General features: G+C 40.5%; 1 protein-coding gene across 3 annotated transcripts in view; it reads right to left on the bottom strand.

Moving 5' to 3' along the window:
- The window catches only part of RyR (Ryanodine receptor), a 1,703,288-nt gene that overhangs the window by 126,176 nt on the left and 1,551,526 nt on the right, over positions 1-25,586 (bottom strand). For all 3 annotated transcript variants that reach the window (XM_090399345.1, XM_090399347.1, XM_090399344.1), the window contains exon 108: positions 17,900-18,044. In XM_090399345.1, the coding sequence (XP_090255471.1) occupies positions 17,900-18,044 (145 nt within the window). The remainder of the gene's footprint in view (positions 1-17,899; positions 18,045-25,586) is intronic.

The following is a 25,586-nucleotide window of genomic DNA, read 5'->3' on the forward strand; positions in this document are numbered from 1 at the left end:
TTACACCTGCAAAGGACCTGGTGTACACCAGATAGGTCTAGGGGAAGTGGTTGGTCTTTAGTGGAGCAGATAAGGGATGCCAATTTTCTGTATGGTCTGTAACAGGAGGTCAAGTCATGTTTTTTTAAGATTTTGGAAATTTTTCGAGGTGTCTCGGATGTAGGGAATGGTGATGGATTTAGAGTAATCTTTGTTGTGAAGGGGGGGGAGTTGTGGTTTGTTGGTTTCAATATTTTTTGGATTTTTTTTTTGGGGGGGGAGTAGCCATTGGCTGAGAAAGTGTTGAGGATGTGATTCAGTTCAGTGTTTAGGGCCTTGTCGTTAGAACAGATTAGTTTAGCCGTGTTGTATAGTGTTTTCACCACTCTAAATTGTTGTGAGGGGTGGTATTGGGATTGTTGGTGAATGTAACTACCTGTATGGGTGGGTTTTCTATAAACTGAGAAAACCAAGGTTCCATCAGGCTGGTGGGTGACTAGTGTGTCTAGGAAAGGGAGGCTGTTGTTTTCCTCTTTCTCCAGGGTGAACTTGATTCTGGGGTGTTGGTTGTTTAAGTGTGTTAAGAAGGAGAGGAGTGTATCAGAGCCATGTGGCCAAATAGCGAACACATCATCAATGTAGTGAAGCCATATGGTTGGTTTCTGTGGGTCAGAGGCTATGGCTTTTTCTTCAAAGGTCTCCATAAAGAAATTGGCCAAGGGTGAGGAGAGTGGTAAACCCATGGCTGTCCCTTTCTATCCTTTCTATTTGTTTGTAGAATTTTCCCTGCCAAACGAAATGGCCTGAGTTCATTGTGAACTGAAAGAGGGCTAAGATATCGGGAGGAAATTTAGCTTGGATTAGCTCTAAAGTTTCCTTGAGTGGGACATTTGTGAATAAGGAGAAGACATCAAAGCTGACCATTATGTCAGTATGTTGGAGTGTAAGGTTTTCTATGCTGGCTTTGAAGTGGGCTGAGTTTTTTTATGTGTGATGGTGTGTTGCCAGTATAGTGTGTGAGCGCTTTGGCCAAATGTTTAGCTAATTTTTATGTGGGGGAATCAATGCTATCCACTATGGGATATAATGGCACATTTTCTTTATGTATTCTTGGGAATCCATAAATACGGGGGAGGGGAGGATATAGAGTTATATGGTTTTAATTTGATAGTAACTTCTACAGGCGTAACTTCTAAAGAAGTGACTTTCTTTAGGAGCCTGTGAAGTTTTCTGATTTGTGAGTTGGTGGGATTGTATTCAATAGGGAGGTAAGTAGCCCAATCTAATAGAAGAGCATTCAGCTTACCAGTGTACTGCTTTTGGTTAAGTACTACAGTTGCATTTCCCTTATCCGCTTTGGTGATAACTATTTCTTTATAATTCCTCATTTTCTGCATGTTGGTTTTTGGTGGTCTTGCTTTGGAGAGGACACAAGCTACATCCGGTCTTACACTGTTGGCGATTTGATTCAGAAGGTGGTGGATTCCGCTTTTGATCTGGATCATAATATCCTCACTAGGTATTTTTCTGGGAGCAATGGTGAAGTTGTGGCCACGTGAAAGCACGTTGAGTGCTTCAGGCTTCAGGATGACTGAAGAAAGGTTGATTATGGTGTTGGTAGGAAGATTTGTGATTGACAGTACAGTTCTTTTTTAATTTTTCGAATTTTTTGATCTGTCGACCTAGTATTTTTTCAAATTCTTTGTCTGCTGCGGTACACGAGACGTCATGTAAAATTGACCAAAGCTGGTGATTTAAAGTGCACGAAAGCTCTTCTTCAAAAGTACGAATAGCTTTGTTAATGTCCGATAAGAGAAACCGTGTGGCGGCGATTTGTTCCCGAAGCAAAGCGTAGCTGGCTTGGTTATGGATACGGAGAGCTTTTTGTGAAACAAAATGGTGCTTGAATTTTACACAATTTGGGATTATCTGATTATCCCAGCAGCGTTTTAGGAAAGTTCATCATCATCATCATCATCATCAAATTCCTGCCATGTACCCTCAAGGGGTGTACAGGATGTGATAGTACTACATGAAAAAAATTACATCATTATTAATTTCCTATCTACAATTTTCCTCCAAATCAGTCTGTTACTTGTCAAGACTCCAACATTATCAGATCATATATTTCATTCGTCTAAGGCACTTTGTACCGCATCAATCCACCTATATCTTGGTCTTCCTCTGGGTCGTTTTGCTGCCAACCTGGCAGAGAACACTTGTTTTGCTAATCTTTCCTTGCCCATCCTGTTTAAGTGACCATACCACCTGAGATTAGCTCTGCTATTGCATTCCTGGATGCTGACAATGTCAAGTTCTTTCCTAATATCCTCGTTTTTAATATGATATTGCCATTGATTCCATTTGTTCACGCCTCTAATCTTTCTCAGGACTCTCATATCTGTGGTCTCTAGTCTTTGGTCAAGTGTTTTACTTCTGACACAGCTCTCAGATCCATAAGTTAAAACTGGTTTGAACACTGTCTTGTATACAGCTAATTTAGTGTTCCGACTAATTTCTCTCTTATTCCATATGAATTTATTCAATTTTTTAGGAAAGTTAGACGATTTAATTGTCTAGATAACTTCAACTTCATTTTATCGTATTGGCGGCCCTTCCATGCGATGACATCTCCGTAGATGATGGTAATTCTCGTAGACAGGCTTATAGGTTATGCATTGCTAAATCACTTAAGGAATTGACAACATAGATAAGAATATAAATTAAATTACACTTTAATAAATATTTCCGATGTTTCGGCAACGTCACCATATTTCAAATATTTTCGATGTTGCCATCTTCAAAAGGAACATACAAAAAAAAAAGGCATGTGCACGAAGGCACTACAACACAGTAACTGAGACTGAAGTGATAAAGCTATTGTTCTCCTAAAAGTCTTGATGGTGACCCCTAGCGGGCTAAGTAAGTGTTCTTGGCTGTTGGGCTGATGGTCTACTGATGTAAGCCTCCCAAATTTGGGGCAGTCTCATACATCCAAATTTGTTGGGGTTTGGAGAGTTTCTTAGGACTGCGGCTGATTCCATGAATAGTCTTTTGAATTTGTCTTTGCTATGATGTATTACTGTAGCTTTCTTCCACCGTATTCCGTGGCGTGTATCCAGAGCATGGCTTGCAAGACCAGAGAGGCTGTAATTGTGAAAATGGATGTAGTCCTTGTGTTCTGAAATTCTGATATTCGCTGTCCTGCCACCTGTTTGGCCAAAGTATGACAGTTTACAGCTGCAAGGGACCTGGCATACACCAGGTAGGTCTAGGGGAAGTGGTTGGTCTTTAGTGGAGGAGAAAAGGGATGCGAAATTTCTGTATGGTCTGTAACAGGAGGTCAAGTCATGTTTTTTTAAGAGTTTAGTAATTTTTTTCGAGGTGCCTCGGATGTAGTGAATGGTGATAGATTTAGAGTAATCATTATTGTGGAGGGGGGTTGTGGTTTGTTGGTTTCAATATTTTTTGGATTTCTTTTGGGGGGGGGTTAGCCATTGGCTGAGAAAGTGCTGAGGATGTGATTTAGTTCAGTGTTTAGGGCCTTGTCATTAGAACAGGGAGAATTAGGCAGGGAGAATTCTACAAACAAATAGAGGGGACAGCCATGGCTTCACCACTCTCCCCACCCTTCATCAATTTCTTTATGGAGACCTTTGAATAAAAGACTTAGCCTCTGCCCCACAAAAAATCAACCATATGGCTTAGCTACGTTGATGATGTGTTCGCTATTTGGCCACATAGCTCTGATACACTCCTTTCCTTCTTAACACACTTAAACAAATAACCCCCAGAATCAAGTTCACCCTGGAGAAAGAGGAAAACAACAGCCTTCCTTTCCTAGACACACTAGTCACCCACCAGCCAGATGGAACCTTGGTTTTCTCAGTTTATAGAAAACCCAACCATACAGGCAGGTACATTCACCAACAATTCCCCTCCCCACACACAACAATTTGTAGTGGTGAAAACACTATACAACAGGGCTAAACTAATCTGTTCTAACGACAAGGCCCTAAACACTGAACTAAATCACATCCTCAATACTTTCTCAGTCAATGGCTATCCCCCCCAAAAAATTCAAAAAATATCGAAACCAACAAACCACAACTCCCCCTCCACAATAATGATTACTCTAAATCTATCACCATTCACTACATCCGAGGCACCTCGAAAAAAATTACTAAACTCTTAAAAAAACATGACTTGACCTCCTGTTACAGACCATACAGAAATTTCGCATCCCTTTTCTCCTCCACTAAAGACCAACCACTTCTCCTAGACCTACCTGGTGTATGCCAGGTCCCTTGCAGCTGTAAACTGTCGTACTTTGGCCAAACAGGTGGCAGGACAGCGAATATCAGAATTTCAGAACACAAGGACTACATCCATTTTCACAAGTACAGCCACTCTGGTCTTGCAGGCCATGCTCTGGATACACGCCACAGAATACGGTGGAAGAAAGCTACAGTAATACATCATAGCAAAACAAATTCAAAAGACTGTTCATGGAATCAGCCTCAGCCCCAAGAAACTCTCCAAACCTCAACAAATTTGGATGTATGACACTGCCCCAAAATTGGGAGACTTACATCAGCAGACAATCAGCCCAACGGCCAAGAACACTTACTTAGCCAGCTAGGGTGACACCATCAGAACTTTTAGGAGAACAATAGCTTCATCACTTCAGTCTTAGTTACTGTGTTGTAGTGCCTACGTGCACGTGCCTTTTTTGTACGTTCCCTTTGAAGATGGCAACATGATGTTGTGGAAATATCAGAAAAAAATTATTAAAGTGTAATTTAATTTATATTCTTATCTACATTGTCAATTCCTTAAGTGATTTAGTAACACATCTGCACTATTACTGATAACCCTTCCCAGCTTCACATCATCCGCAAACAACTGAATGTCCCCTTGCAATCCATTGACAATATCATTGATATAGCGGTCAAACAATACAAGTCCCAGTTGATCCATGGCTGATGGCAAAAGAAGTTTTATCACCTAATAGACGTCAACTTCGGGAAGTTTCGTGGAGGTAGGAATTGGAAGGCCAGGATATCATTAGTGTGTGGAGTGGAAGGAGGGCAAGATTGTGCCACTTCATAAAGGAGGTGATCGAACTCAAGCATCAAACTATAGGCCTATCTGTGTGTCGGGTGTTGTGGTTAAGTTGTTGGAGAAGCTTGTGAGAGCTAGAATCCAGAGTTGGGTTGACAACAATGGTATAATCTTTGATGGACAGCATGGATTTGCTAAAGGGAGGTCGTGTTTTAGTAATCTACTTACTTATTACAATAAAGTGACTGCTTCCTTGGACAGAGGAGAAGGATACACAGTAATATACTTGGATTTCGCAAAAGCTTTTGATAGAGTGCCTCATGATAAGTTGACAGTCAAACTAGAGCAGATGGGGTTGGATATTAGATTAGTGCATTGGATTGGAGACTGGCTATCTGATAGGTATCAACAAGTTGTGTATGGGGGTGCAATATCCAGGAAAAGGAAAGTCACTAGTGGAGTGCCTCAGGGATCTGTTTTAGGGCCATTACTATTTAACTTGTATATTAATGATATTGGCGAAGATTTGGATGGAGATATTCAGTTGTTTGCAGATGATGCAAAGTTGGGAAGAACCATAAAGAGTAGTGAAGATGTTGTGGCCTTGCAAGAAGACTTGAATAAATTGAGTGATTGGGCAAGCAAATGGGGGTGTGAGTTCAATGTTGCAAAATGTAAGGTTTTAAAATTTGGAAAACAAAGATGGGATGCAGAATTTATGCTTGGTAAGAATATATTGTTGGAAGTAGAGGAAATAAGAGATCTGGGAGTGATAGTGGATAAGGATCTAAAATTTAGGGGTCACATCGCCAAAATTGTGAAGACAACACAAAGACTTCTGGGAATGATGAGGAGGACACTGACGTGTAGAAGTAGGGAGATTCTTGTTCCATTGTATAAGGCTTTGATTAGGCCACACATGGACTATTGTGCCCAGATTTGGTCACCTGGTTTTCAGAAGGATGAGGAGATGTTGGAAAGGGTCCAAAGGCAACTGACTAAGGTAGTTTCTGACCTCTGGAATGTCGAGTATGAGGAAAGATTGAAAAGATGTAATTTGCAGAGACTAGTGGAGAGAAGGAAGAGGGGAGATATGATAGAGACCTACAAGTTGGTAAGGGGTTGCTATAGGATCAATGGTGGAGAAGTTCTACAGCGAATAGTGGGAGATCAGGGGAGAACCATAGGTCATCCCTGGAAACTGTATAAAGAGGGTGTGAGTAGGGGAGTGAGAGGCAGGTTTTTTTTCGTGCAGAGTTGTGAATGATTGGAATGCCTTGCCTGAGAGTGTGGTGTCTGCAAGGAGTTTGAATGTGTTTAAGACCCGGTATGATGAGATGTGTGTGAGATAAAAGGACCTCCTAGATGAGTCTTTGACTCCATGAGGTCTTGTTTAATAATAATAATAATATACCACGAGTCAAGAAGAGAACACAATTTGGAGTAAAGTGGATGCCAAACAATATTAAACAGGAACTGCATGCGAAAAAGAGGCTATGGAAGAGATATAAGGAGACAGGTGAAGAGAAGATGCATGAAGTATATAAGACACAGACCAGAAGAGTGACTAGTGTGGTAAGGAAAGCGAAACTGGAATATGAGAGGAGATTGGTCCTAAGATCCAAACAAAATCCTAGGGAATTTTTTAGCTATGTGGCCAGTAGGAAGAGAAATGACTGTGGAAGAATGATATTATGAGATAAAAATGGGAATAGAGTGACTGATGCAGAAGACATAGTGGAATTGTTCAATGAACACTTTATTGGAGTATTTCATCCTAGAGGAGTCAGTTTTAATGCTAGAGGGATAGGGCTGGGTCGAGGTTTAGATGTACAGGAGTAGAGTGTGTTTCAGATACTGAGTACTCTGGATGTCAGTAAAGCTTTGGGACTGGATGGTATTTCACCACGAGTTTTGAGAGAATGTGCTAGGTAACTGACAGTGCCTTTAACCTGGCTTTTCAATGAAAGTCTGGCTACAGGAAAGGTGCCCAGGGAATGGAAGGAAGGTAAGATAGTGCCATTGCATAAGGGTGGTAACAGACTGGAAGTGTCTAATTATAGGCCAGTCTGTGTGTCATCAGTAGTTGTTAAGATCTTGGAGAAAGTAGTGAGGGACCGTACACAGCATTGGGCAGATGAGGGTAATGTTATCTGTGAGCGTCAACATGGATTTGTGAAAGGGCGCTCTTGTTTTAGCAATATGCTAGCCTTTTATAATAAAGTTACAAGAACATTAGATGAGGGAAAGGCATATACTGCAATTTTCTTAGACTTAGCGAAGGCATTTGACAGGGCGCCACATGATAAGCTGATATTTAAGTTGCAGCACATGGGTCTGGATGTCAGATTGGTCAACTGGATTCAGGATTGGCTGTCTGATAGGTATCAGAGAGTTGTGTATGGCGGAGCAGTTTCAAGGAGGCAAAGGGTTAAAAGTGGGGTCCCACAGGGCTCAGTACTAGGACCTATATGGTTTAACCTTTATATCAATGACATTGCCAGTGGACTGCAAGGGGATATTCAGTTGTTTGCAGATGATGCGAAGCTGGGAAGGATTATTAGTAATAGTGCAGATGTGGTAGCCCTGCAAGAGGATTTGAATAAGCTAGATAGATGGGCAAATGAATGGGGGTTTCAGTTTAATGCAGCAAAATGTAAGTCTTGAGGATTGGGAAACATCGTTGGGATGCTGCATTCTCTATGGGAGGAGTTATACTGGAAAAAGTAGGGGAGACAAGAGATCTGGAGGTTGATGATTGATAGAAACTTGAAATTTAGGGGACATATTGCAAAGGTGGTGAAGGTAACACAGAGGATTGCTGCTATTATGAGAAGGACACTGACCTGCAGAGATAATAGGGTTATCATTCCCTTGTATAAATCTCTGATCAGACCACACTTAGACTATTGTTCTCAGATTTGGTCCCCAGGATTTGAAGGGGATAAATTAACTGTGGAAAGGATACAAAGACAGATGACAAAGATGGTTTCAGGACTGTACAAGCATAGTTATGAGGATCGGCTGAGGGAATGTGGACTGCAGAGTTTGGTGGATAGAAGAAGGAGAGGTGATATAATTGAGACTTTTAAACTGTTGAGAGGTGGTTACAGGGTTGACACTGGGGAGTTCTTTCGCTTGGTTGAAAAGCGGGAAGGAGTGATGACAAGAGGCCATCCGTGGAAGTTACGAAAGGAAACTGTGAGCAAGAGGGTAAGGAGTGGTTTCTTTGTGTGGAGGGTGGTTGAGCCATGGAATGCATTGCCTGATGGAGCGGTGAGAGCGATAACGGTCAATGAGTTTAAGGAGTGTTTTTTTGTGAAGAGGCTTAAGTGCTGTGAGGACATTATGTTGGAGGTTTAATGGATTTTTTACAACACTCAAAAAATAATTAAATTAGAATTTAATACTTCCTATATTTCGTCCTAGTCACTAAGACATCTACGGGGATTACAAAAACAATTAATGTAACATGCACACAAAAACTTACAATACTAAGCCCACCCACGTGGGTGACACTAAAGTCCTATCTAGGTGGAGCGCCCTCTAAGGGCGGTAGTAGGTGGCCTGGAATGTAAGGTGGGACCTCTGGTGATGAGTGTTTCCCAAATCTTTGGAAGCTTAATGCAACCGTATTTGTTAAGATTTGGTTGGTTTCTGAGAGCTGCTGCTGCTGCTGTTTCTAAGAAAAGTCTCTCTTTCTTGAATTTGCTGTGGTGGAGTATGGTGGTTTTCTTCCATGATACTCTGTGGGTGGTGTCCAAACCATGGTCAGCCAAGCCTGAATGGCCATAGTTGTGTTTAATGATGTACGACTTGTGTTCCTCCAGGTGGATGGATGCTGATCTGCCTGTCTGTCCAAAGTACACAAGCTTACAGGAACAGGGTATTTTGTAAACTCCAGGCAGAGAGAGAGGAGGGAGCTGATCTTTTGTAGAACAGATAAGGGTAGCAAGTTTGCGGTAGGGCTTATATGCTGTGTGTAGGTTATACTTTTTTAGTATCTTGGCTATTTTTTCCGAAGTGCCTCGGATGTAGGGTATGGTGATGGCATTTTTAAAATCTTGTTGACGAGAGGGACGGGGAATGGGGGAGGAATTGATTATTTTTTTGATACTGTGTTCGCTGTAGCCATTGGAGAGGAAAGTTCTGTGTATGTGGTTAAGCTCAGTAGTGAGGGCGGTTCCACTGGAACAAAGATTGTGGGCTCTCTTGGTAAGGGTTTTAATGATGCCATATTGTTGTGAGGGGTGGTGGTGGTGGGAGAGTTTGTGAATGTATCTGCCTGTGTGTGTGGGTTTTCTGTATACAGTGAAGGCAAGTGTATCATTAGGCAGGCGCCTGACTAAGGTGTCTAGGAAGGGTAAACAATTGTTCTTTTCCTTTTCCATAGTAAACTGGATTCTTGGATGTAGGCTATTGAGATGACCGAGGAAGGAGTCTAACGTGTCTGGGCCATGAAGCCAAATGGAGAACACATCATCTACATATCTTAGCCAGATAGAAGGTTTGAGTGGGGCTGAGTCTATGGCTCATTTTTCGAAAACTTCCATATAGAAATTGGCAAGGGGGGGTGAGAGGGGGGAATCCATGGTGGTTCCCTCTATCTGCATGTAGATTTTGTTATTCCAAGAGAAATACCCAGAGTTGATGGCAAAGGAAAAGAGATCTAAGATGTCAGAGGGGAAAACGTTTTCTAAGAGAGATAAAGTGTCAGTTAAGGGAATATTGGTAAACAAAGAGGAGATATCAAAGCTTACTAATATGTCTGTATTGTTCAAGGTTAAATTTTCTGTGAGGGCTTTAAAGTGGGTTGTGTTTTTTATATAGGAAGCTGAATTTCCGGTGAGGGGGGACAGAGAGTTGGCCAGCTGTTTAGACAGTCTGTAACAAGGTGCATTGGTGGCATCTACTATAGGTCTGAGTGGGGAATTGGGTTTGTGGATTTTTGGTAAACCGTTTATTCGGGGGGGACGGGAGGAGTGGAAAGGTTTAAGTTTTTTCGTGACGTCAGGGGGCCAGGAGATTACTTTTTTAAGTAAGATTTTTAATTTCTTAACTTGTGTTTTTGTGGGGTCGTGTTCTAGCGGGATGTAGGTAGCGCGATCGCGCAGGATAAAGTTCATTTTACGATTGTATTCGCTGGTATTAAGAACATCTGTGGCATTACCCTTATCCGCTCTGGTGATGACGATAGTTTTTTCTTTGCATAGTTTCTGGAGAGCCATGCATTGGGCATAAGATAATTTACTTTTTGGAGGCAAAGAGTGAGCGAGGATGTTGGCTATGTCGAGTCTGATGTTGTTGGCTACCTCCGATGGTAAGCGACCGATCCCCCGTTCGACGTTAACCATTACATTGAGCACTGGCAATGTAATGGTTCGGGGCGACGGCAAAATTACTGGCGAGGCAAAGGGCGCTGACGGCATCCTCATTGAGCCTTTTGGAAGAGAGGTTTATTACTGTCTGGAGCAGTTGAATTTGTGGTTGTGGTTTGTCTTTAACCAGGTTGCTGTATTTCTTGACATGTTTGTTTTTTATTTTTTGAAATAATATTTGAAATTACATCCAAGAATCCAGTTTACTATGGAAAAGGAAAAGAACAATCGTTTACCCTTCCTAGACACCTTAGTCACGTGCCTGCCTAATGATACACTTGCCTTCACTGTATACAGAAAACCCACACACACAGGCAGATACATTCACAAACTCTCCCACCACCACCACCCCTCACAACAATATGGCATCATTAAAACCCTTACCAAGAGAGCCCACAATCTTTGTTCCAGTGGAACCGCCCTCACTACTGAGCTTAACCACATACACAGAACTTTCCTCTCCAATGGCTACAGCGAACACAGTATCAAAAAAATAATCAATTCCTCCCCCATTCCCCGTCCCTCTCGTCAACAAGATTTTAAAAATGCCATCACCATACCCTACATCCGAGGCACTTCGGAAAAAATAGCCAAGATACTAAAAAAGTATAACCTACACACAGCATATAAGCCCTACCGCAAACTTGCTACCCTTATCCGTTCTACGAAAGATCAGCTCCCTCCTCTCTCTCTGCCTGGAGTTTACAAAATACCCTGTTCCTGTAAGCTTGCGTACTTTGGACAGACAGGCAGATCAGCATCCATCCGCCTGGAGGAACACAAGTCGTACATCGTTAAACACAACTATGGCCATTCAGGCTTGGCTGACCATGTTTTGGACACCACCTACAGAGTATCATGGAAGAAAACCACCATACTCCACCACAGCAAATTTAAGAAAGAGAGACTTTTCTTAGAAGCAGCAGCAGCTCTCAGAAACCAACCAAATCTTAACAAATACGGTTGCATTAAGCTTCCAAAGATTTGGGAAACACTCATCACCAGAGGTCCCACCTTACATTCCAGGCCACCTACTACCACCCTTAGAGGGCGCTCCACCTAGATAGGACTTTAGTGTCACCCACGTGGTTGGGCTTAGTATTGTAAGTTTTTGTGTGCATGTTACATTAATTGTTTTTGTAATCCCCGTAGATGTCCTAGTGACTAGGACGAAATATAGGAAGTATTAAATTCTAATTTAATTCTTTTTGAGTGTTGTAAAAAATCCATTAAACCTCCAACATAAAGTTTAAGGAGTGGTATGATAGACTGTGTGTTTCTTAAGGGGGACCTCCCCTCGATGAATCTTGACAGACTTTATGTTCTTAGGAAGGACCTCCCACGATGAGTCTTTTGACTCCATGGAGGCCTGAATAATAATAATAATAATAATAATAATAATAATAATAATAATAATAATAATGTTAGGTGATGATATTAGGTGATAAAACAGCAGTTGGTGACATCCATGGCAAAAATGCACAAAACTGTCTTCTGCTGTGAAAATCTGAACCAATTTGCAAGCACCCATTTTAAAAGATGTTCAATGGCTTGCTGCAGTTGCCTTTCCATGACTCTCATATCACATGAACGACAGAACATGGTAAAGTCATCAACACACATACTGGATGATAGTTTATTGGTTATTTTGGAACCTTCCCTTGCTTAGGAAATGCAATAATAATAGCTTTTTGCAAAGTATTTTGGAAACCTCTTCTTACAGAAAAATCTGTTGAAAAGGTTCAGCAGTTGATCCATGGCTGATGGCAACAGAAGTTTTATCACCTAATAATGTTAGGTGATAAAACAGCAGTTGGTGACATTTAAGCAAAGCAGCTTTCATTTCTTCTTTCATGAACAGCCTGATGTATTCTTCAATACAATTCAAAGAAAACAGAATTTGTTGTTTTTCTGATCTGCATTTTTGGGCAAAAATCTCTAGGGGATAAGAAGACTGCTGATGTTCTAGCCAATTTGTCCCAAAGTGTGCTGGTGATTGCTGTTGGGGCTGCTGTGCATCCATTATGTTTGAGGATGTTTTTCTCAAACTCTGATTTTCCATAAAATCAGAGTTTGAGATTTGAGATGGATTTTATATCAAACTTCTTTTCTCTTGTTATAGAAGATGTGTCTTTGATCCACGATTTCTTCTGGCTTTGATGATGGATATTTCTTGCTAGGACTCACGCTCGTTAGAAAGCAATAAGGTTCATTGTTGTGGTGTATCTGTTACTTCATGCTTTCTTCTGAGTTTCCATGGCTGCTGTGCAAATCGTCACTTGGATAATAGGTGGATATTTTGTGTGCAGTGGGCAAGGAGGTTTTGGAGTAGATATTTGGATCAGAGGAGAAAAAACAGTAATCAAACCAAATGTGAAGTGAGGTCATCTCAGTTAATGTCAAAGGCCACAAAGATGTGATTGGCTGAGTGGAAGTCAGTCACATCTGTGCTCTGGATATTGAGTGAATGATGAGGATTATTTGATATTTTGTTTGGTTCAGGTAAATAATTTATATTACTCACCCAGGCAAAGAATCAATGACTTACATTTTATGATAGAATGACAGCAGAATTAGATAATGATAGATTAGAATAATCTATCTTGGAGCCAGAACAAGGGGTCATCCATGGAAGTCGAATCAAAGTGTGGTTAGTAGAGGTGTGAGGACTGGAATTTTTACTTGGAGAATTGTGAATGAGCAGAATGGGTAGCCAGAGTCAGTTATGAGTGCTTTGTCTGTTAATGGGTTCAAGGAGAGGTATGATATAGCTTGTAATTTTTTAGTAAATTACAATGTAAACTAGATTATTAATTATAAAAACTTTAATAACTAACTACCGTATTTTCCGGTGTATAAGATGCACATTTTTACCTTAAAAATGCATCTTAAAAATGGGGTGCGTCTTATATAATGAAGGTAAAGATTGTTTCCTCTTTTCAAAGTCATACGCACTCCCTTTTATGTTCCAAGATCTTTGTAGGCGGTTAATGGTGCAATCAAATTGATGCGTGACCTTCACGTGACTTCTAGCGCGTCATTGGCTAAGAACGGGGAGTCCCCATTCAAGTTTCATAATATCCGAGTAATCAGTTACCAATGTTTATCAGTATTGAGTTGACGTGTTGAGATATTTTGTGTTCAGTTTGATATTTCCCCATAGATTTTAGTGATAGAAAAAAATAGGCGACATTCATATTCTTCAAGTTACAAATTGCAGGTTGTAAAATATAAAGAAGAACACGGGAATAGGGAAGCTGAAAGACATTTTGGACCTCCACCTACTGAAAAAATGATTAGAACTTGGCATGGTCAGAAGGAGATTTTGTACAATTTGCGTAATGAAAAGTACGCGGAACGTGGAAAAATTGCGAAGTGGCCAGAACTAGAGATTGAAGTTCTGAAATGGGTGCAAGAAAATCGGCAAAATGGCATTGCCATTTCAACAAAAATGATTCGTACACATGCAGTCAAAGTAGCCTGTGAGCATAACATTTTGTTTTTGTATGTGTACAAAAACAAAAATCAGTCAAAAAATGCCAAAAGAATATGAAGACAAAATTATTTCTTTTCATAAATATGTGATTCAACATCGAAAAAATTACAATTTTGAAATGGTTTAAAGTTTAGGTTTTTTCCAGAAAATTGTATTAAATTTCTTGGGTGCGTCTTATACATAGGAGTGTCTTATACACCCGAAAATACGGTATATTTTGATAACGTTACATTGTCATCTGCAATGATATGTGCATGCAGGCACTAACACTAAGCAAATGCGGCTGAAAAAAGGCAACAGAACTCAGTCCTAGAGTCCTAAACGGTGCCCCTTAGTGGACTAAATTGGGTTGTCTTGGCGATTGGGCTGATGATCTTAGAATGTATGCTTCCCAAATTTGGGCAGCCTCATGCACCCAAATTTGTTGAGATTTGGAACGTTTTTCAGAGATGAGACAGATTCAAAGAATAGTCTTTCATACTTGTACTTGCTGTGGTGTAATAAAGTGGCCTTCTTCTCGTATATCCTGTGGTGGGTGTCCAAAGCATGATCAGCAAGATCATGAGTCCGAATGGCTGATAAGAAAATCAGAGTTCGAGAAAACCATCCTCAAACATAATGGATGCACAGCAGCCCCAACAGCAATCACCAACACACTTTGGGACAAATTGGCTAGAACATCAGCAGTCTTCTTATCATGAGTCCGAATCCTGAGTGGCTGTATTGGTGGAACAGGATATCTGAACACAAGGACTACATCCGGTTCCACCAATACAGCCACTCAAGACCTGCTGACCATGTTTTGGACACCCACCACAGGATACGCAAGAAGAAGGCCACTTTATTACACCACAGCAAGTACAAGTATGAAAGACTATTCCTTGAATCTGCCTCATCTCTGAAAAACTTCCAAACCTCAACAACTTTGGGTACATGAGACTGTCCCAAATTTGGGAAGCATACATTCTAAGATTGTTAGGACAGTTTCAAACTGTTTTATTGCGTCTAAGATCGCAGTAGGACAGTTGAAAAAAAAAAAAAACAAACGTTCCAAATCTCAACTGCAAGGGACCTGGTTACTCCAGCAGAAGTGGCTGATCTTTGGTGGAGCAGATAAGAGATGACAATTTTTTATGTAGATGGTAACTGGTTGCAAGGTCATATTTCCGTAGGATTTGTGTTAATTTTTTGGATGTATTCCAGATATATCGAATGGTGATAGATTGAGTGCCTGCATGCACACATCAGATCCCTGGAGATGGCAATGTAACATTGCTGAAATATAGGTAGTTATTAATTGAAGTTTTTATAATTAATAATCTAGTTTACTTTGTCATTTCCTAAAAAATTAGAAGCTATGTCTAACCAACGTATAAACTTATCTACAAGAAATAGAGGTATGATAGTTAGTGTAGATAGTTTGGGTATTCCACAATTAGTCTTCGTACTCCATGGAATTGCCTGTACAATAATAATTATAATGCATGCAAAACTGTTATAAAAGTTGAAGCAAGTCTGTCAGACAACCTTGTCCATGCCACAGGGATGTGGCATGGACAGGGATGTCTGACAGACAGATACCAGAGAGTAATGTATGGTAGTGTGGAATCTAGGAGAATGAAAGTGACTAATGGAGTGCCTTAAGAATCTATACGAAGATAATTAAGGGTTACGAATCTTTAATTTGTATATTAATGATACAGAGAAGGTGGATATTCAGTTGTTTGCTGATGTGCAAAATTTGGAAGGGCAACAGTTCATAAAGGTGATGTAAATTTCCTGCAGGATGATTTAAATATATTGGCATTGTAGGTGAAGGATAATGACTATTAGTATAATGTTGCAAAATGTAAGGTTATACACTTTAGGTTGAAAATATTACATACTGTGTATCATATTGATGGAACTGAACAGGACATTGATGAGGCTAGGAATTTTGGGGTAATGGTAGACAGAGAGTTGACGTTCAAAGGGCATGCTGGAAAATCTGGCAAAATAGCTCAACAAATTACTTAGATATTGAAAAACACACTAACAAGTAAACATAGGGAGGTTATTGTTGCTCTTTATAAGAGTATGATTTAGGAAAGTAGCATCTTGACAACTGTGCATAGATTTGGTCATCTGAGTTATTTGGGAATCAGGAAATGGTGTTGGCGAGGATGCAGAGACAAGTAACTATACTAGTAACAGGTCTGTGAACTGCTCCCCATTAGGATAGGCTGAAGATATGTGGATTGCAAAATTTAGTTGACAGATGGAAAAGAGATGACATGAAAGAAACTTATAAGATTTATAAGAGAGAAACTATTGTGAGAGAAACTTTATAAGAGAGAAACTATTGCCAGTCAGGTTGGCCGAGTGGTTAGAGTATCAGCTCTCCAGCCAAAAGGCTGTGGGTTCGAATCCCACTGTGGGCATGGATGTTTTGTAGTTTGTTGTAGTAGGAGGATTGAGAGAGTTGTAGAGTAGGTGCCCTCCCTCAATGAGTCTTTGGATTCCCTGGAGGTGTCGAATAATAATAATATAAGTTACTACAGGGGTTCTATAAAGCTGACACAAAAGAAATTTTTCGATACGTGACTCATATAGAGAGAACTAGGAATAATCGACAGAGGTTATGCAAGAGTATAGTAATTATGGGAGTGCAGACCAGATTTTTTGCTTGGAAAATGGTGAATGCCCTGACAATGAATGAGTTTACAGATAGGTATTGTGTATATAAATATTAGAGTGTGTCTCCTTATGAGTCTTCTGGACTCCATGGAGATACTCTTATAATAATAATAATATCGAATCAGTACTGACAGTAACTATTTTGATATTTGTTCCAGTTTGATGAGAGAAGGAAAGTCAGTTTGAATCATCATGACCTGTATTTCAGCTTGGATCAGGATAAACCTTCACTTTAATAATTAGAATTCACATACCTGGCTTTTCAATGAAAGTCTGGCTTCGGCAAAGGTACCCAGGGAATGGAAGGAAGGTACGATAGTGCCATTGCATAAGGGTGGTAACAGACTGGAAGTGTCTAATTATAGGCCAGTCTGTGTGTCATCAGTAGTTGTTAAGATCTTGGAGAAAGTAGTGAGGGACCGTACACAGCATTGGGCAGATGAGGGTAATGTTATCTGTGAGAGTCAACATGGATTTGTGAAAGGATGCTCTTGTTTTAGCAATATGCTAGCCTTTTATAATAAAGTTACAAGAACATTAGATGAGGGAAAGGGATATACTGCAATTTTCTTAGACTTAGCGAAGGCATTTGACAGGGTGCCACATGATAAGCTGATATTTAAGTTGCATCACATGGGTCTGGATGTCAGATTGGTCAACTGGATTCAGGATTGGCTGTCTAATAGGTATCAGAGAGTTGTGTATGGTGGAGCAGTTTCAATGAGACAGAAGGTTACAAGTGGGGTCCCACAGGGCTCAGTACTAGGACCTATATGGTTTAACCTTTATATCAATGAGTTCTTTCGCTTGGTTGAACAGTGGGAAGGAGTGATGACAAGAGGCCATCCCTGGAAGTTACGAAAGGAAACTGTGAGCAAGAGGGTAAGGAGTGGTTTCTTTGTGTGGAGGGTGGTGGAACCATGGAATGCATTGCCTGATGGAGTGGTGGGAGCGAGAACAGTCAATGAGTTTAAGGAGTGGTATGATAGACTTTGTGTTTCTTAGGGGGGACCTCCCCTCGATGAGTCTTAACAGACTTTATGTTCTTAGGAAGGACCTCCCACGATGAGTCTTTTGACTCCATGGAGGCCTGAATAATAATAATAATAATAATAATAATAATAATAATAATAATACTGCTAAACCTATTATTTTTAATTGTAAGATGTGCAGTGTAAAAAGTCACTGTCTTCAAATCAGATAGCTATCTGCTGTGCATATTTTGTAATCAATTACAAAAGAACAAAAAACAAAAAAGAGGGAAGAAATAATGAAAATATGAGATTTAATAGAAATAAATGCATACCTGAAGTATTCCATCTGGCACTGCTGCCTCTTTATCAGGAGTCTTTTCCTTTCCTTCTTCTTCACTTCCAGGTTCAGTTTCCGACAATTCCATGCTAGACTGAGGAGTTATCTCTGGTTGAGTTTGAGTGGGAGCCATATGGTACCTTAAAACCCAAACAAAATAGAAAATAATTTTCAGCATAGATTTTAAATACATAGCAGTGTTATTGCGTTAGTATATAATGGGAAAAAATTAGTTTTAATTTTTCTAAGTCAGCAAGAGACTTTTGCCACTTGAAAATGAAGTTAAGCTGAATATAACATGACAGTACCTTTGACCTGGCTTTTCAATGAAAGTCTGGCTACAAGAAAGGTGCTCAGGGAATGGAAGGAAGGTAAGATAGTGCCATTGCATAAGGGCAGTAGCAGACTGGAAGTGTCTAATTATAGGCCAGTTTGTGTGTCATCAGTAGTTGTTAAGATCTTGGAGAAATTAGTTAGACTGTATACAACATTGGGCAGATGAGGGTAATGTTATCTGTGAGAGTCAACATGGATTTGTGAGGGGGTGCTCTTGTTTTAGTAATATGCTAGCCTTTTATAATAAAGTTACAAGAGAAGTAGATGAGGGAAAGGCATATGCTGCCATTTTCTTGGATTTAGCGAAGGCATTTAAAAAGGTGCCACATGATAAGCTGATATTTAAGTTGCAGCACATGGGTTTGGATGTCAGGTTGGTCAACTGGTTCAGGATTGGCTGTCCAATAGGTATCAGAGAGTTGTGTATGGTGGGGCAGTTTCAAGGAGCCAGAGGGTTACAAGTGGGGTCCCACACCGCTCAGTACTGGGACCTACATTGTTTAACCTTCATATCAATGACATTGCCAGTGGACTGCAAGGGGATATTCAGTTGTTTGCGGATGATGTGAAGCTGGAAATGGTTATTAGTAATAGTGCAGATGTCGTAGTCATGCAAGAGGATTTTAATAAGCTAGACAGATGGGCAAATGAATGGAGGGTCTCGGTTTAATGCAGCAAAATGTAAGGTCTTGAGTTTTCAGACACATCGATACTCTATTGGAGGAGATATACTGGAGGAAGTAGGGGAGACAAGAGATCTGGGGTTGATGATTGATAGAAACCTGAAATTCAAGGGACATATAGCAAAGGTGGTGAAGGTAACACAGAGGATTGCTGCAATGAGAAGGACACTGACCTGCAGAGTTAAAAGGGTTATCATTCCGTTGTATAAGTCTCTGATCAGACCACACTTGGACTATTGTTCTCAGATTTGGTCCCTAGGATTTGAAGGGGATAAATTAACTGTGGAATGGGTAGAAAGGCATATAACAAAGATGGTTTCAGGACTGTACAAGCATAGTTATGAGGATCGGCTGAGGGAAAGTGGACTGCAGAGTTTGGTGGATAGAAGAAGGAGAGGTGATATGATTGAGACTTTTAAACTGTTGAGAGGTGGCTACAGGGTTGACACTGGGGAGTTCTTTCACTTGGTTGAACAGCAGGAAGGGGTGATGTCAAGAAGCCATCCATGGAAAGGAAGCTGTGAGCAAGAGGGTGAGGAGTGGTTTCTTTGCATGGAGGGTGGTTGAACTGTGGAATGTATTGCCTGATAGAAGGCTATATGGTATGTCATGTTTGTGGATAGCTCCTGAACAGATAAGTGATATTTTGAGTAAAAATCGATGAATTTGCATAATATTTACATAGTATTGTTTAGTTTTAGTATTTTAGCGAGTCTGGGTGATTTTTGTGTGTTTTTTTGAGTATTTTAATAGTAAATGTATAGATATGATTATCTGTGCACATGGCTCCCATAAACAGGAATACAAAGATGGCATCCAGATCGCCATATTTGTCTAAAAATCTTAACTTAAAAGGATTTGGTTGAGTGTACCGTTTGCAAAATGTATGCATTGAGGAGAGCAGTTGGAGTCTGGTTAAACAACGATAGTGGAGTGAATGTGTGCAAAAAGTGTAAAGAATGCGAGGATTTAAAGAGTGCTTCGAGTTGTGAGTGATATCATTGTTGAAAATTAGAATCTAGATAACAGTGTTATTTGAGATATGAATGGTGATATTTGCGAGGTAGTACCTGATAGCTGTGAGAGTGGCATTGAAAGTGAGAATGAAGGTAAACATACAAAACGATTGAATGAATCATCGGAGAATAAAAATGACGACGATGACCCAATGAGTGAGAATGCTTTATTATGTGGAGCGATACATAGGGCAAATCGGCAGCTGGAGCATTGGCAAAAATGTTTACCAAGCGTACCGACTAATAATCAGCAAAAGTATGATAGAAAAAATAAGGGTATGATAATAAGTGTAAACAAAATGAAAGAGAGTGTGTCGTATGGAGATTCCTTAGTAAGTGGTGTGTGAGTTGAGAGTTTAACAAAATCATACCAACCCAGTGCGAATGTTAAGAATGTAAGCGAGTCAATTAGAATGCAAAAGCAGCGGATGAAAGAATTGATATTGGTAGCAAAAGAGAAGAGTGAGATAGTTAGGATGGTGAGTCTGTTGCTGCGGTATGACAGTGAAGAGTATAGAAGGAGGGCCATAATTGCTAATGACTTTATGCGTGAATTATGTTTGATGAGTGGTATGGAATTTGTGGATGTGTGGAATGAGTTCAATGGGTGAAAGGATTTATATAAAATGGATGGTTTACATTTGAATGGATTTGAATTTTTGAATGGTGTACAGAGACTTGAAAAGGTGTTGTCGATGTAGTGGAAGTGAATGTGCAGAATGAGGGAAACTAGAGTTATAAAGGGAGGGGGAATTAGATATGCAGATTTTAGGGAGACAGTTGAGTATGTGAATGTGTAATATGCCCAAGCAAGTAGGAAAGACCACAAATCAGAATGTGATAATTAGTATAAGGCATCAAAATAGGGACGGGACAAATCGGCTTCTGCAATTCATGCATACAAATGCCAGAAGTATTAGGAACAAGAAGGAAGACTTTTTGGCCTTGGTTAGCACCTCCAGGCCACAGGTTATTGGCATTAGTGAAACATGGCTGACAGAAGATGATATAGCTAACGGAATTGAATGTGAGGGGTATGGTGTGTTCAGGAGTGACAGGGAGAATAAAATGGGGGGAGTAATGTTATTGATGATAGCTGATGAGCTGCAGCCAAGTAGAATAGAAGTGGAACTGCAGGATAGAGAAAAGAGCATGTTTGAGACTATTTGGTGTGAGATTGAGACTAGCAGAACAAAATATACAGTTGGGCACTGCTATAGACCAGGTAATGGAATAGATGGTGGAGATAGTATGCATAAGCAAATAAAAGAAAAGAGTGGAAGGAGGGTAATTATTATGGGAGATATCAACTATGGGAACATTGATTGGAAGGAGGAGAGGACACATGTAAGGAAGGAATTGGATTTTATGCAGTTATTAAGGGATAACTATCTACGACAGCATGTAATGGAAAATACTAGGGGTCAGAGAGTGCTTGACCTAGTAATTACATCTGAGAATTTGGCTGTAATGAATAAGACCACGTTGCCACCAATTGGTGAGAGTGATCATAGGGTTATTACTTGGGAGGTGGCTAAAGGTGTGGAATTTACAATTAAGACAGGGTACATGTGGAATTATTGGGCTGGTAAGTATGACAAGCTTAGGAGATTGATTGGTTCAGTGCCATGGCATGTACAACTGCAAGGGCTAGAAGTTGATAGTGCATGGGAGGCGGTTAAGAAGTGTTTGCATGAAGCAATGGCTGACTGTATATTGAATCCAAATAATAAATCAAGTAGAGGTTACATGGATGAATAACACCATTAAGCTTGAGCTACAAAAAAAGAAATAACTATGGAGGGAAATTAAGGAGAAAGGTGACCGGCAGGCACATGAATGGTATAAAGCGCAGGCCATAAGGGTAACAAGTGTGGTAAGAAAAGCAAAAAAGGATTACGAAAGAACATCGGACATGCAGGCTAAAGAGAATCCTAAACAGTTTTTTCGATATGTTGCAAGTAAAAGAAAAAATGTATATGGCAGAAAGATTTTAAAGAATGACGATGGTAGGAAGGTAACCAAATCAGTTGATCTAGTTGAATTACTGAGCGAGCACTTTGCAAGATTATATCTTCCAGGTGATGACATTGCAGAAATGAATGAACCAATAGATTATACAGGAATTGTGGTGAATGAAATGGAGGTGAGTAGTCTATTGCAAAACCTCAATGACAATACATCTGTGGGATTGGATGGTATACCAGCTCGTGTCGTACATGAAGTGGCTAAAGAATTGTCAGTGCCCTTGACCACTTTGTTTAATTTGAGTCTCAGGTCTGGGTTAGTCCTGAGGGGGTGGAAAGAGGGGTAAATAGTTCCACTGCATAAAGGAGGTTCCAAGATTGCTGTTTTAAATTACTGACCGATCAGCATATCAGGAGTCATTGTCAATGTCTTGGAGAAAGTAGTCAAGAAAAAAATACAGAAATGGACAGATGAAAATGGGATACTGTATGGGGGACAGCATGGTTTTGTGAAGGGTAGATCATGCTTCAGTAACTTGCTCATGTTTTATAACACAGTGACGGCTGAACTGGATAAGGGTAATGGGTTTACAGTGATTCTACTGGACCTTGCCAAGGGCATTGAAAGGATACCACATGGAATTTATAATCAGTAAACTGGAGTAGATGGGGATGGATATAGGGTTGGTGAGATGGATAGGAGAGTGGCTGATGGAGAGATACCAGAGAGTGGTTTATTCAGGAGTGGAGTCCAAAAGATGACTTGTGACTAGTGGTGTGCCGCAGGGTTCTGTTCTTGCACCACTACTTTTCAATTTGTTCATTAACGATATAGGAAAGGATCTGAGAGGGAGTGTTCACTTGTTTGCTGATGATGCAAAGTTGGGTAGAGCAATAGTAAGCGGACAGGATGTCAAAATTTTTCAGGATGATTTGGATAGTTTGGAGGACTGGGCTAGGGAAAATGGATGTCAATTTAATGTAGCAAAGTGTAAGGTTATGCATTTTGGAGTGAAAAGATTAGCAGCAGTATATCACATTGGTGGAACCGTACTCCAGGAGATTGATGAGGCCAGGGATTTGGGAGTGTTGGTGGATAGGGAGTTGAATTTTAGGGGGGAGGGCACATTGCAAAAGTGGCTAAATCAGCTCATCAAATCACTTGGTTGCTTAAAAATACTTTGACAAGCAGCGACGACAAACAAGTTATTGTTCCTCTATATTGAGCCTTGATAAGACCCTTCTAGACTACTGTGCCCAGATATGGGTGCCAGGGTTTCTTCTTGATGGGGAGAAGGTTGAGAGGATCCAGAGGCGAGTGACCAAGATGATAGCAGGTCTATGGAATAAACCTTATGAAAACAGGTTGAAGATTTTTGTGGGTTGCAAAAATTGGTTTATAGGCAGAAAAGGGGTGATATGAGTGAGACATTCAAATTACTGAAGAGTTTCTATAAGATTGATCCAGAAGATATTTTTGAGAATAGGACTGGTGGTGGGAGGACTAGGGGCCATACATGGAAGCTGGGCAAGAATGTGGTTAGCAGAGGTGTTAGAGCTAGGTTTTTTACTTGGAGAGTGGTGAATGAGTGGAATAAGCTGCCAGAGTCTGTTGTGGGTGCTATGACCATGAATGAGTTCAAGGCGAGGTATGATAGATACTGTGTGAATGTCGAATAGTTGTTCTTGTCATGATGTTAGGGCCTCCCTCGATGAGTCTGTCGACTGTCCTTGGAGTTGCCCGAAATAATAATAATAATAACAATAATAGAGTGGTGAGAGCAAGAACGGTCAATGAGTTTAAGGAGTGGTATAATAGACTTTGTGTTTCCTAGGAGGGACCTCCCACGTTGAGTCTTGACAGAATTGTGTTTCCTAGGAAAGACCTCCCGCGATGAGTCTTTTGACTCCTTGGAGGCCTAAATAATAATAATAATAGTATTAATAAAGTGTGTGCATGTGTGTTCCAGCTTCATATTTAATGTAATAAATACTTGTGTTTACAGGAAGAGAACCTCTGTATGAAAAAAACCAGCTTATTCTCCTTCAGTTGAAAATTACCTTATAAATATTCCTTTAGTGCAAAACTGGATATACCCTGAGATACATTCACTTTTTAACAAACTTTTTTTTTTTTTAAATCACACTTCATTCTTAGAATTACTGAAGGTCTCTTTTATAACTCTCTTCTACAATGCCTGAAATAGCTTTAAAAAAGATTGAGGAAAAGTCTGGTGGTTGAAACAGGAAGGAGTGATGACCAGAGGCCATCCCTGGAAGTTAAGAAAGGAAACTGTGAGCAAGAGGGTGAGGAGTGGTTTCTTTGCATGGAGGATGGTTGAACCATGGAACGCATTGCCTGATGGAGTGGTGAGAGCGATAACAGTGAATGAGTTCAAGGAGTGGTATTTATTATTATTATTATTATTATTCAGGCCTCCAAGGAATCAAAAGACTCATCGAGGGAGGTCCTTCCTAAGACAAAGTCTGTCAAGACTCATCGAGGGGAGGTCCCCCCCCCCCCCGAGAAACACAAAGTCTATCATACCACTCTATAAACTCACTGACCGTTCTTGCTCCCACCACTCCATCAGGCAATGCATTCCACGGCTCAACCACCCTCCACACAAAGAAACCACTCCTTACCCTCTTGCTCACAATTTCCTTTCGTAACTTCCACGGATGGCCTCTTGTCATCACTCCTTCCCGCTGTTCAACCAAGCGAAAGAACTCTCCAGTGTCAACCCTGTAACCACCTCTCAACAGTTTAAAAGTCTCAATCATATCACCACTCCTTCGTCTATCCACCAAACTCTGCAGTGCACATTCTCTCAGCTGATCCTCATAACTATCCTTGTACAGCCCTGAAACCATCTTTGTCATCCGTCTTTGTATCCTAACCACAGTTAATTTATTCCCTTCAAATCCTGGGGACCAAATCTGAGAACAATAGTCCAAGTGTGGTCTGATCAGAGATTTATACAAGGGAATGATAACCCTCTTATCTCTGCAGGTCAGTGTCCTTCTCATAATAGCAGCAATCCTCTGTGTTACCTTCACCACCTTTGCAATATGTCCCCTAAACTTCAGGTTTCTATCAATCATCAACCCCAGATCTCTTGTCTCCCCTACTTCCTCCAGTATAACTCCTCCCACAGAGTATGCAGCATCCCATCGATGTTTCCCAAACCTCAAGACCTTACATTTTGCTGCATTAAACTGATAGCCCCATTCATTTGCCCATCTATCTAGCTTATTTAAATCCTCTTGCAGGGCTACCACATCTGCACTATTACTAATAATCCTTCCCAGCTTCGCATCATCCGCAAACAACTGAATGTCCCCCTGCAATCCACTGGCTATGTCATTGATATAAAGGTTAAACAATATAGGTCCTAGTACTGAGCCCTGTGGGACCCCACTTGTAACCTTCTGCCTCCTGGAAACTGCTCCACCATACACAACTCTCTGATACCTATCAGACAGCCAATCCTGAATCCAGTTGACCAATATGACATCCAGATCCAATTGCTGCAACTTAAATATCAGCTTATCATGTGGCACCCTGTCAAATGCCTTCGCCAAGTCTAAGAAAATTGCAGTATATGCCTTTCCCTCATCTAATGTTCTTGTAACTTTATTATAAAAGGCTAGCATATTGCTAAAAGAGTGTCCTTTCA

This window comes from Typopeltis vanoorti, chromosome 10 (assembly GCF_054136105.1).
Source record: "Typopeltis vanoorti isolate ZY-2024b chromosome 10, IOZ_Tvanoo_1.0, whole genome shotgun sequence".
In the NCBI taxonomy this organism is placed as follows: Eukaryota; Metazoa; Arthropoda; class Arachnida; order Uropygi; family Thelyphonidae; genus Typopeltis; species Typopeltis vanoorti.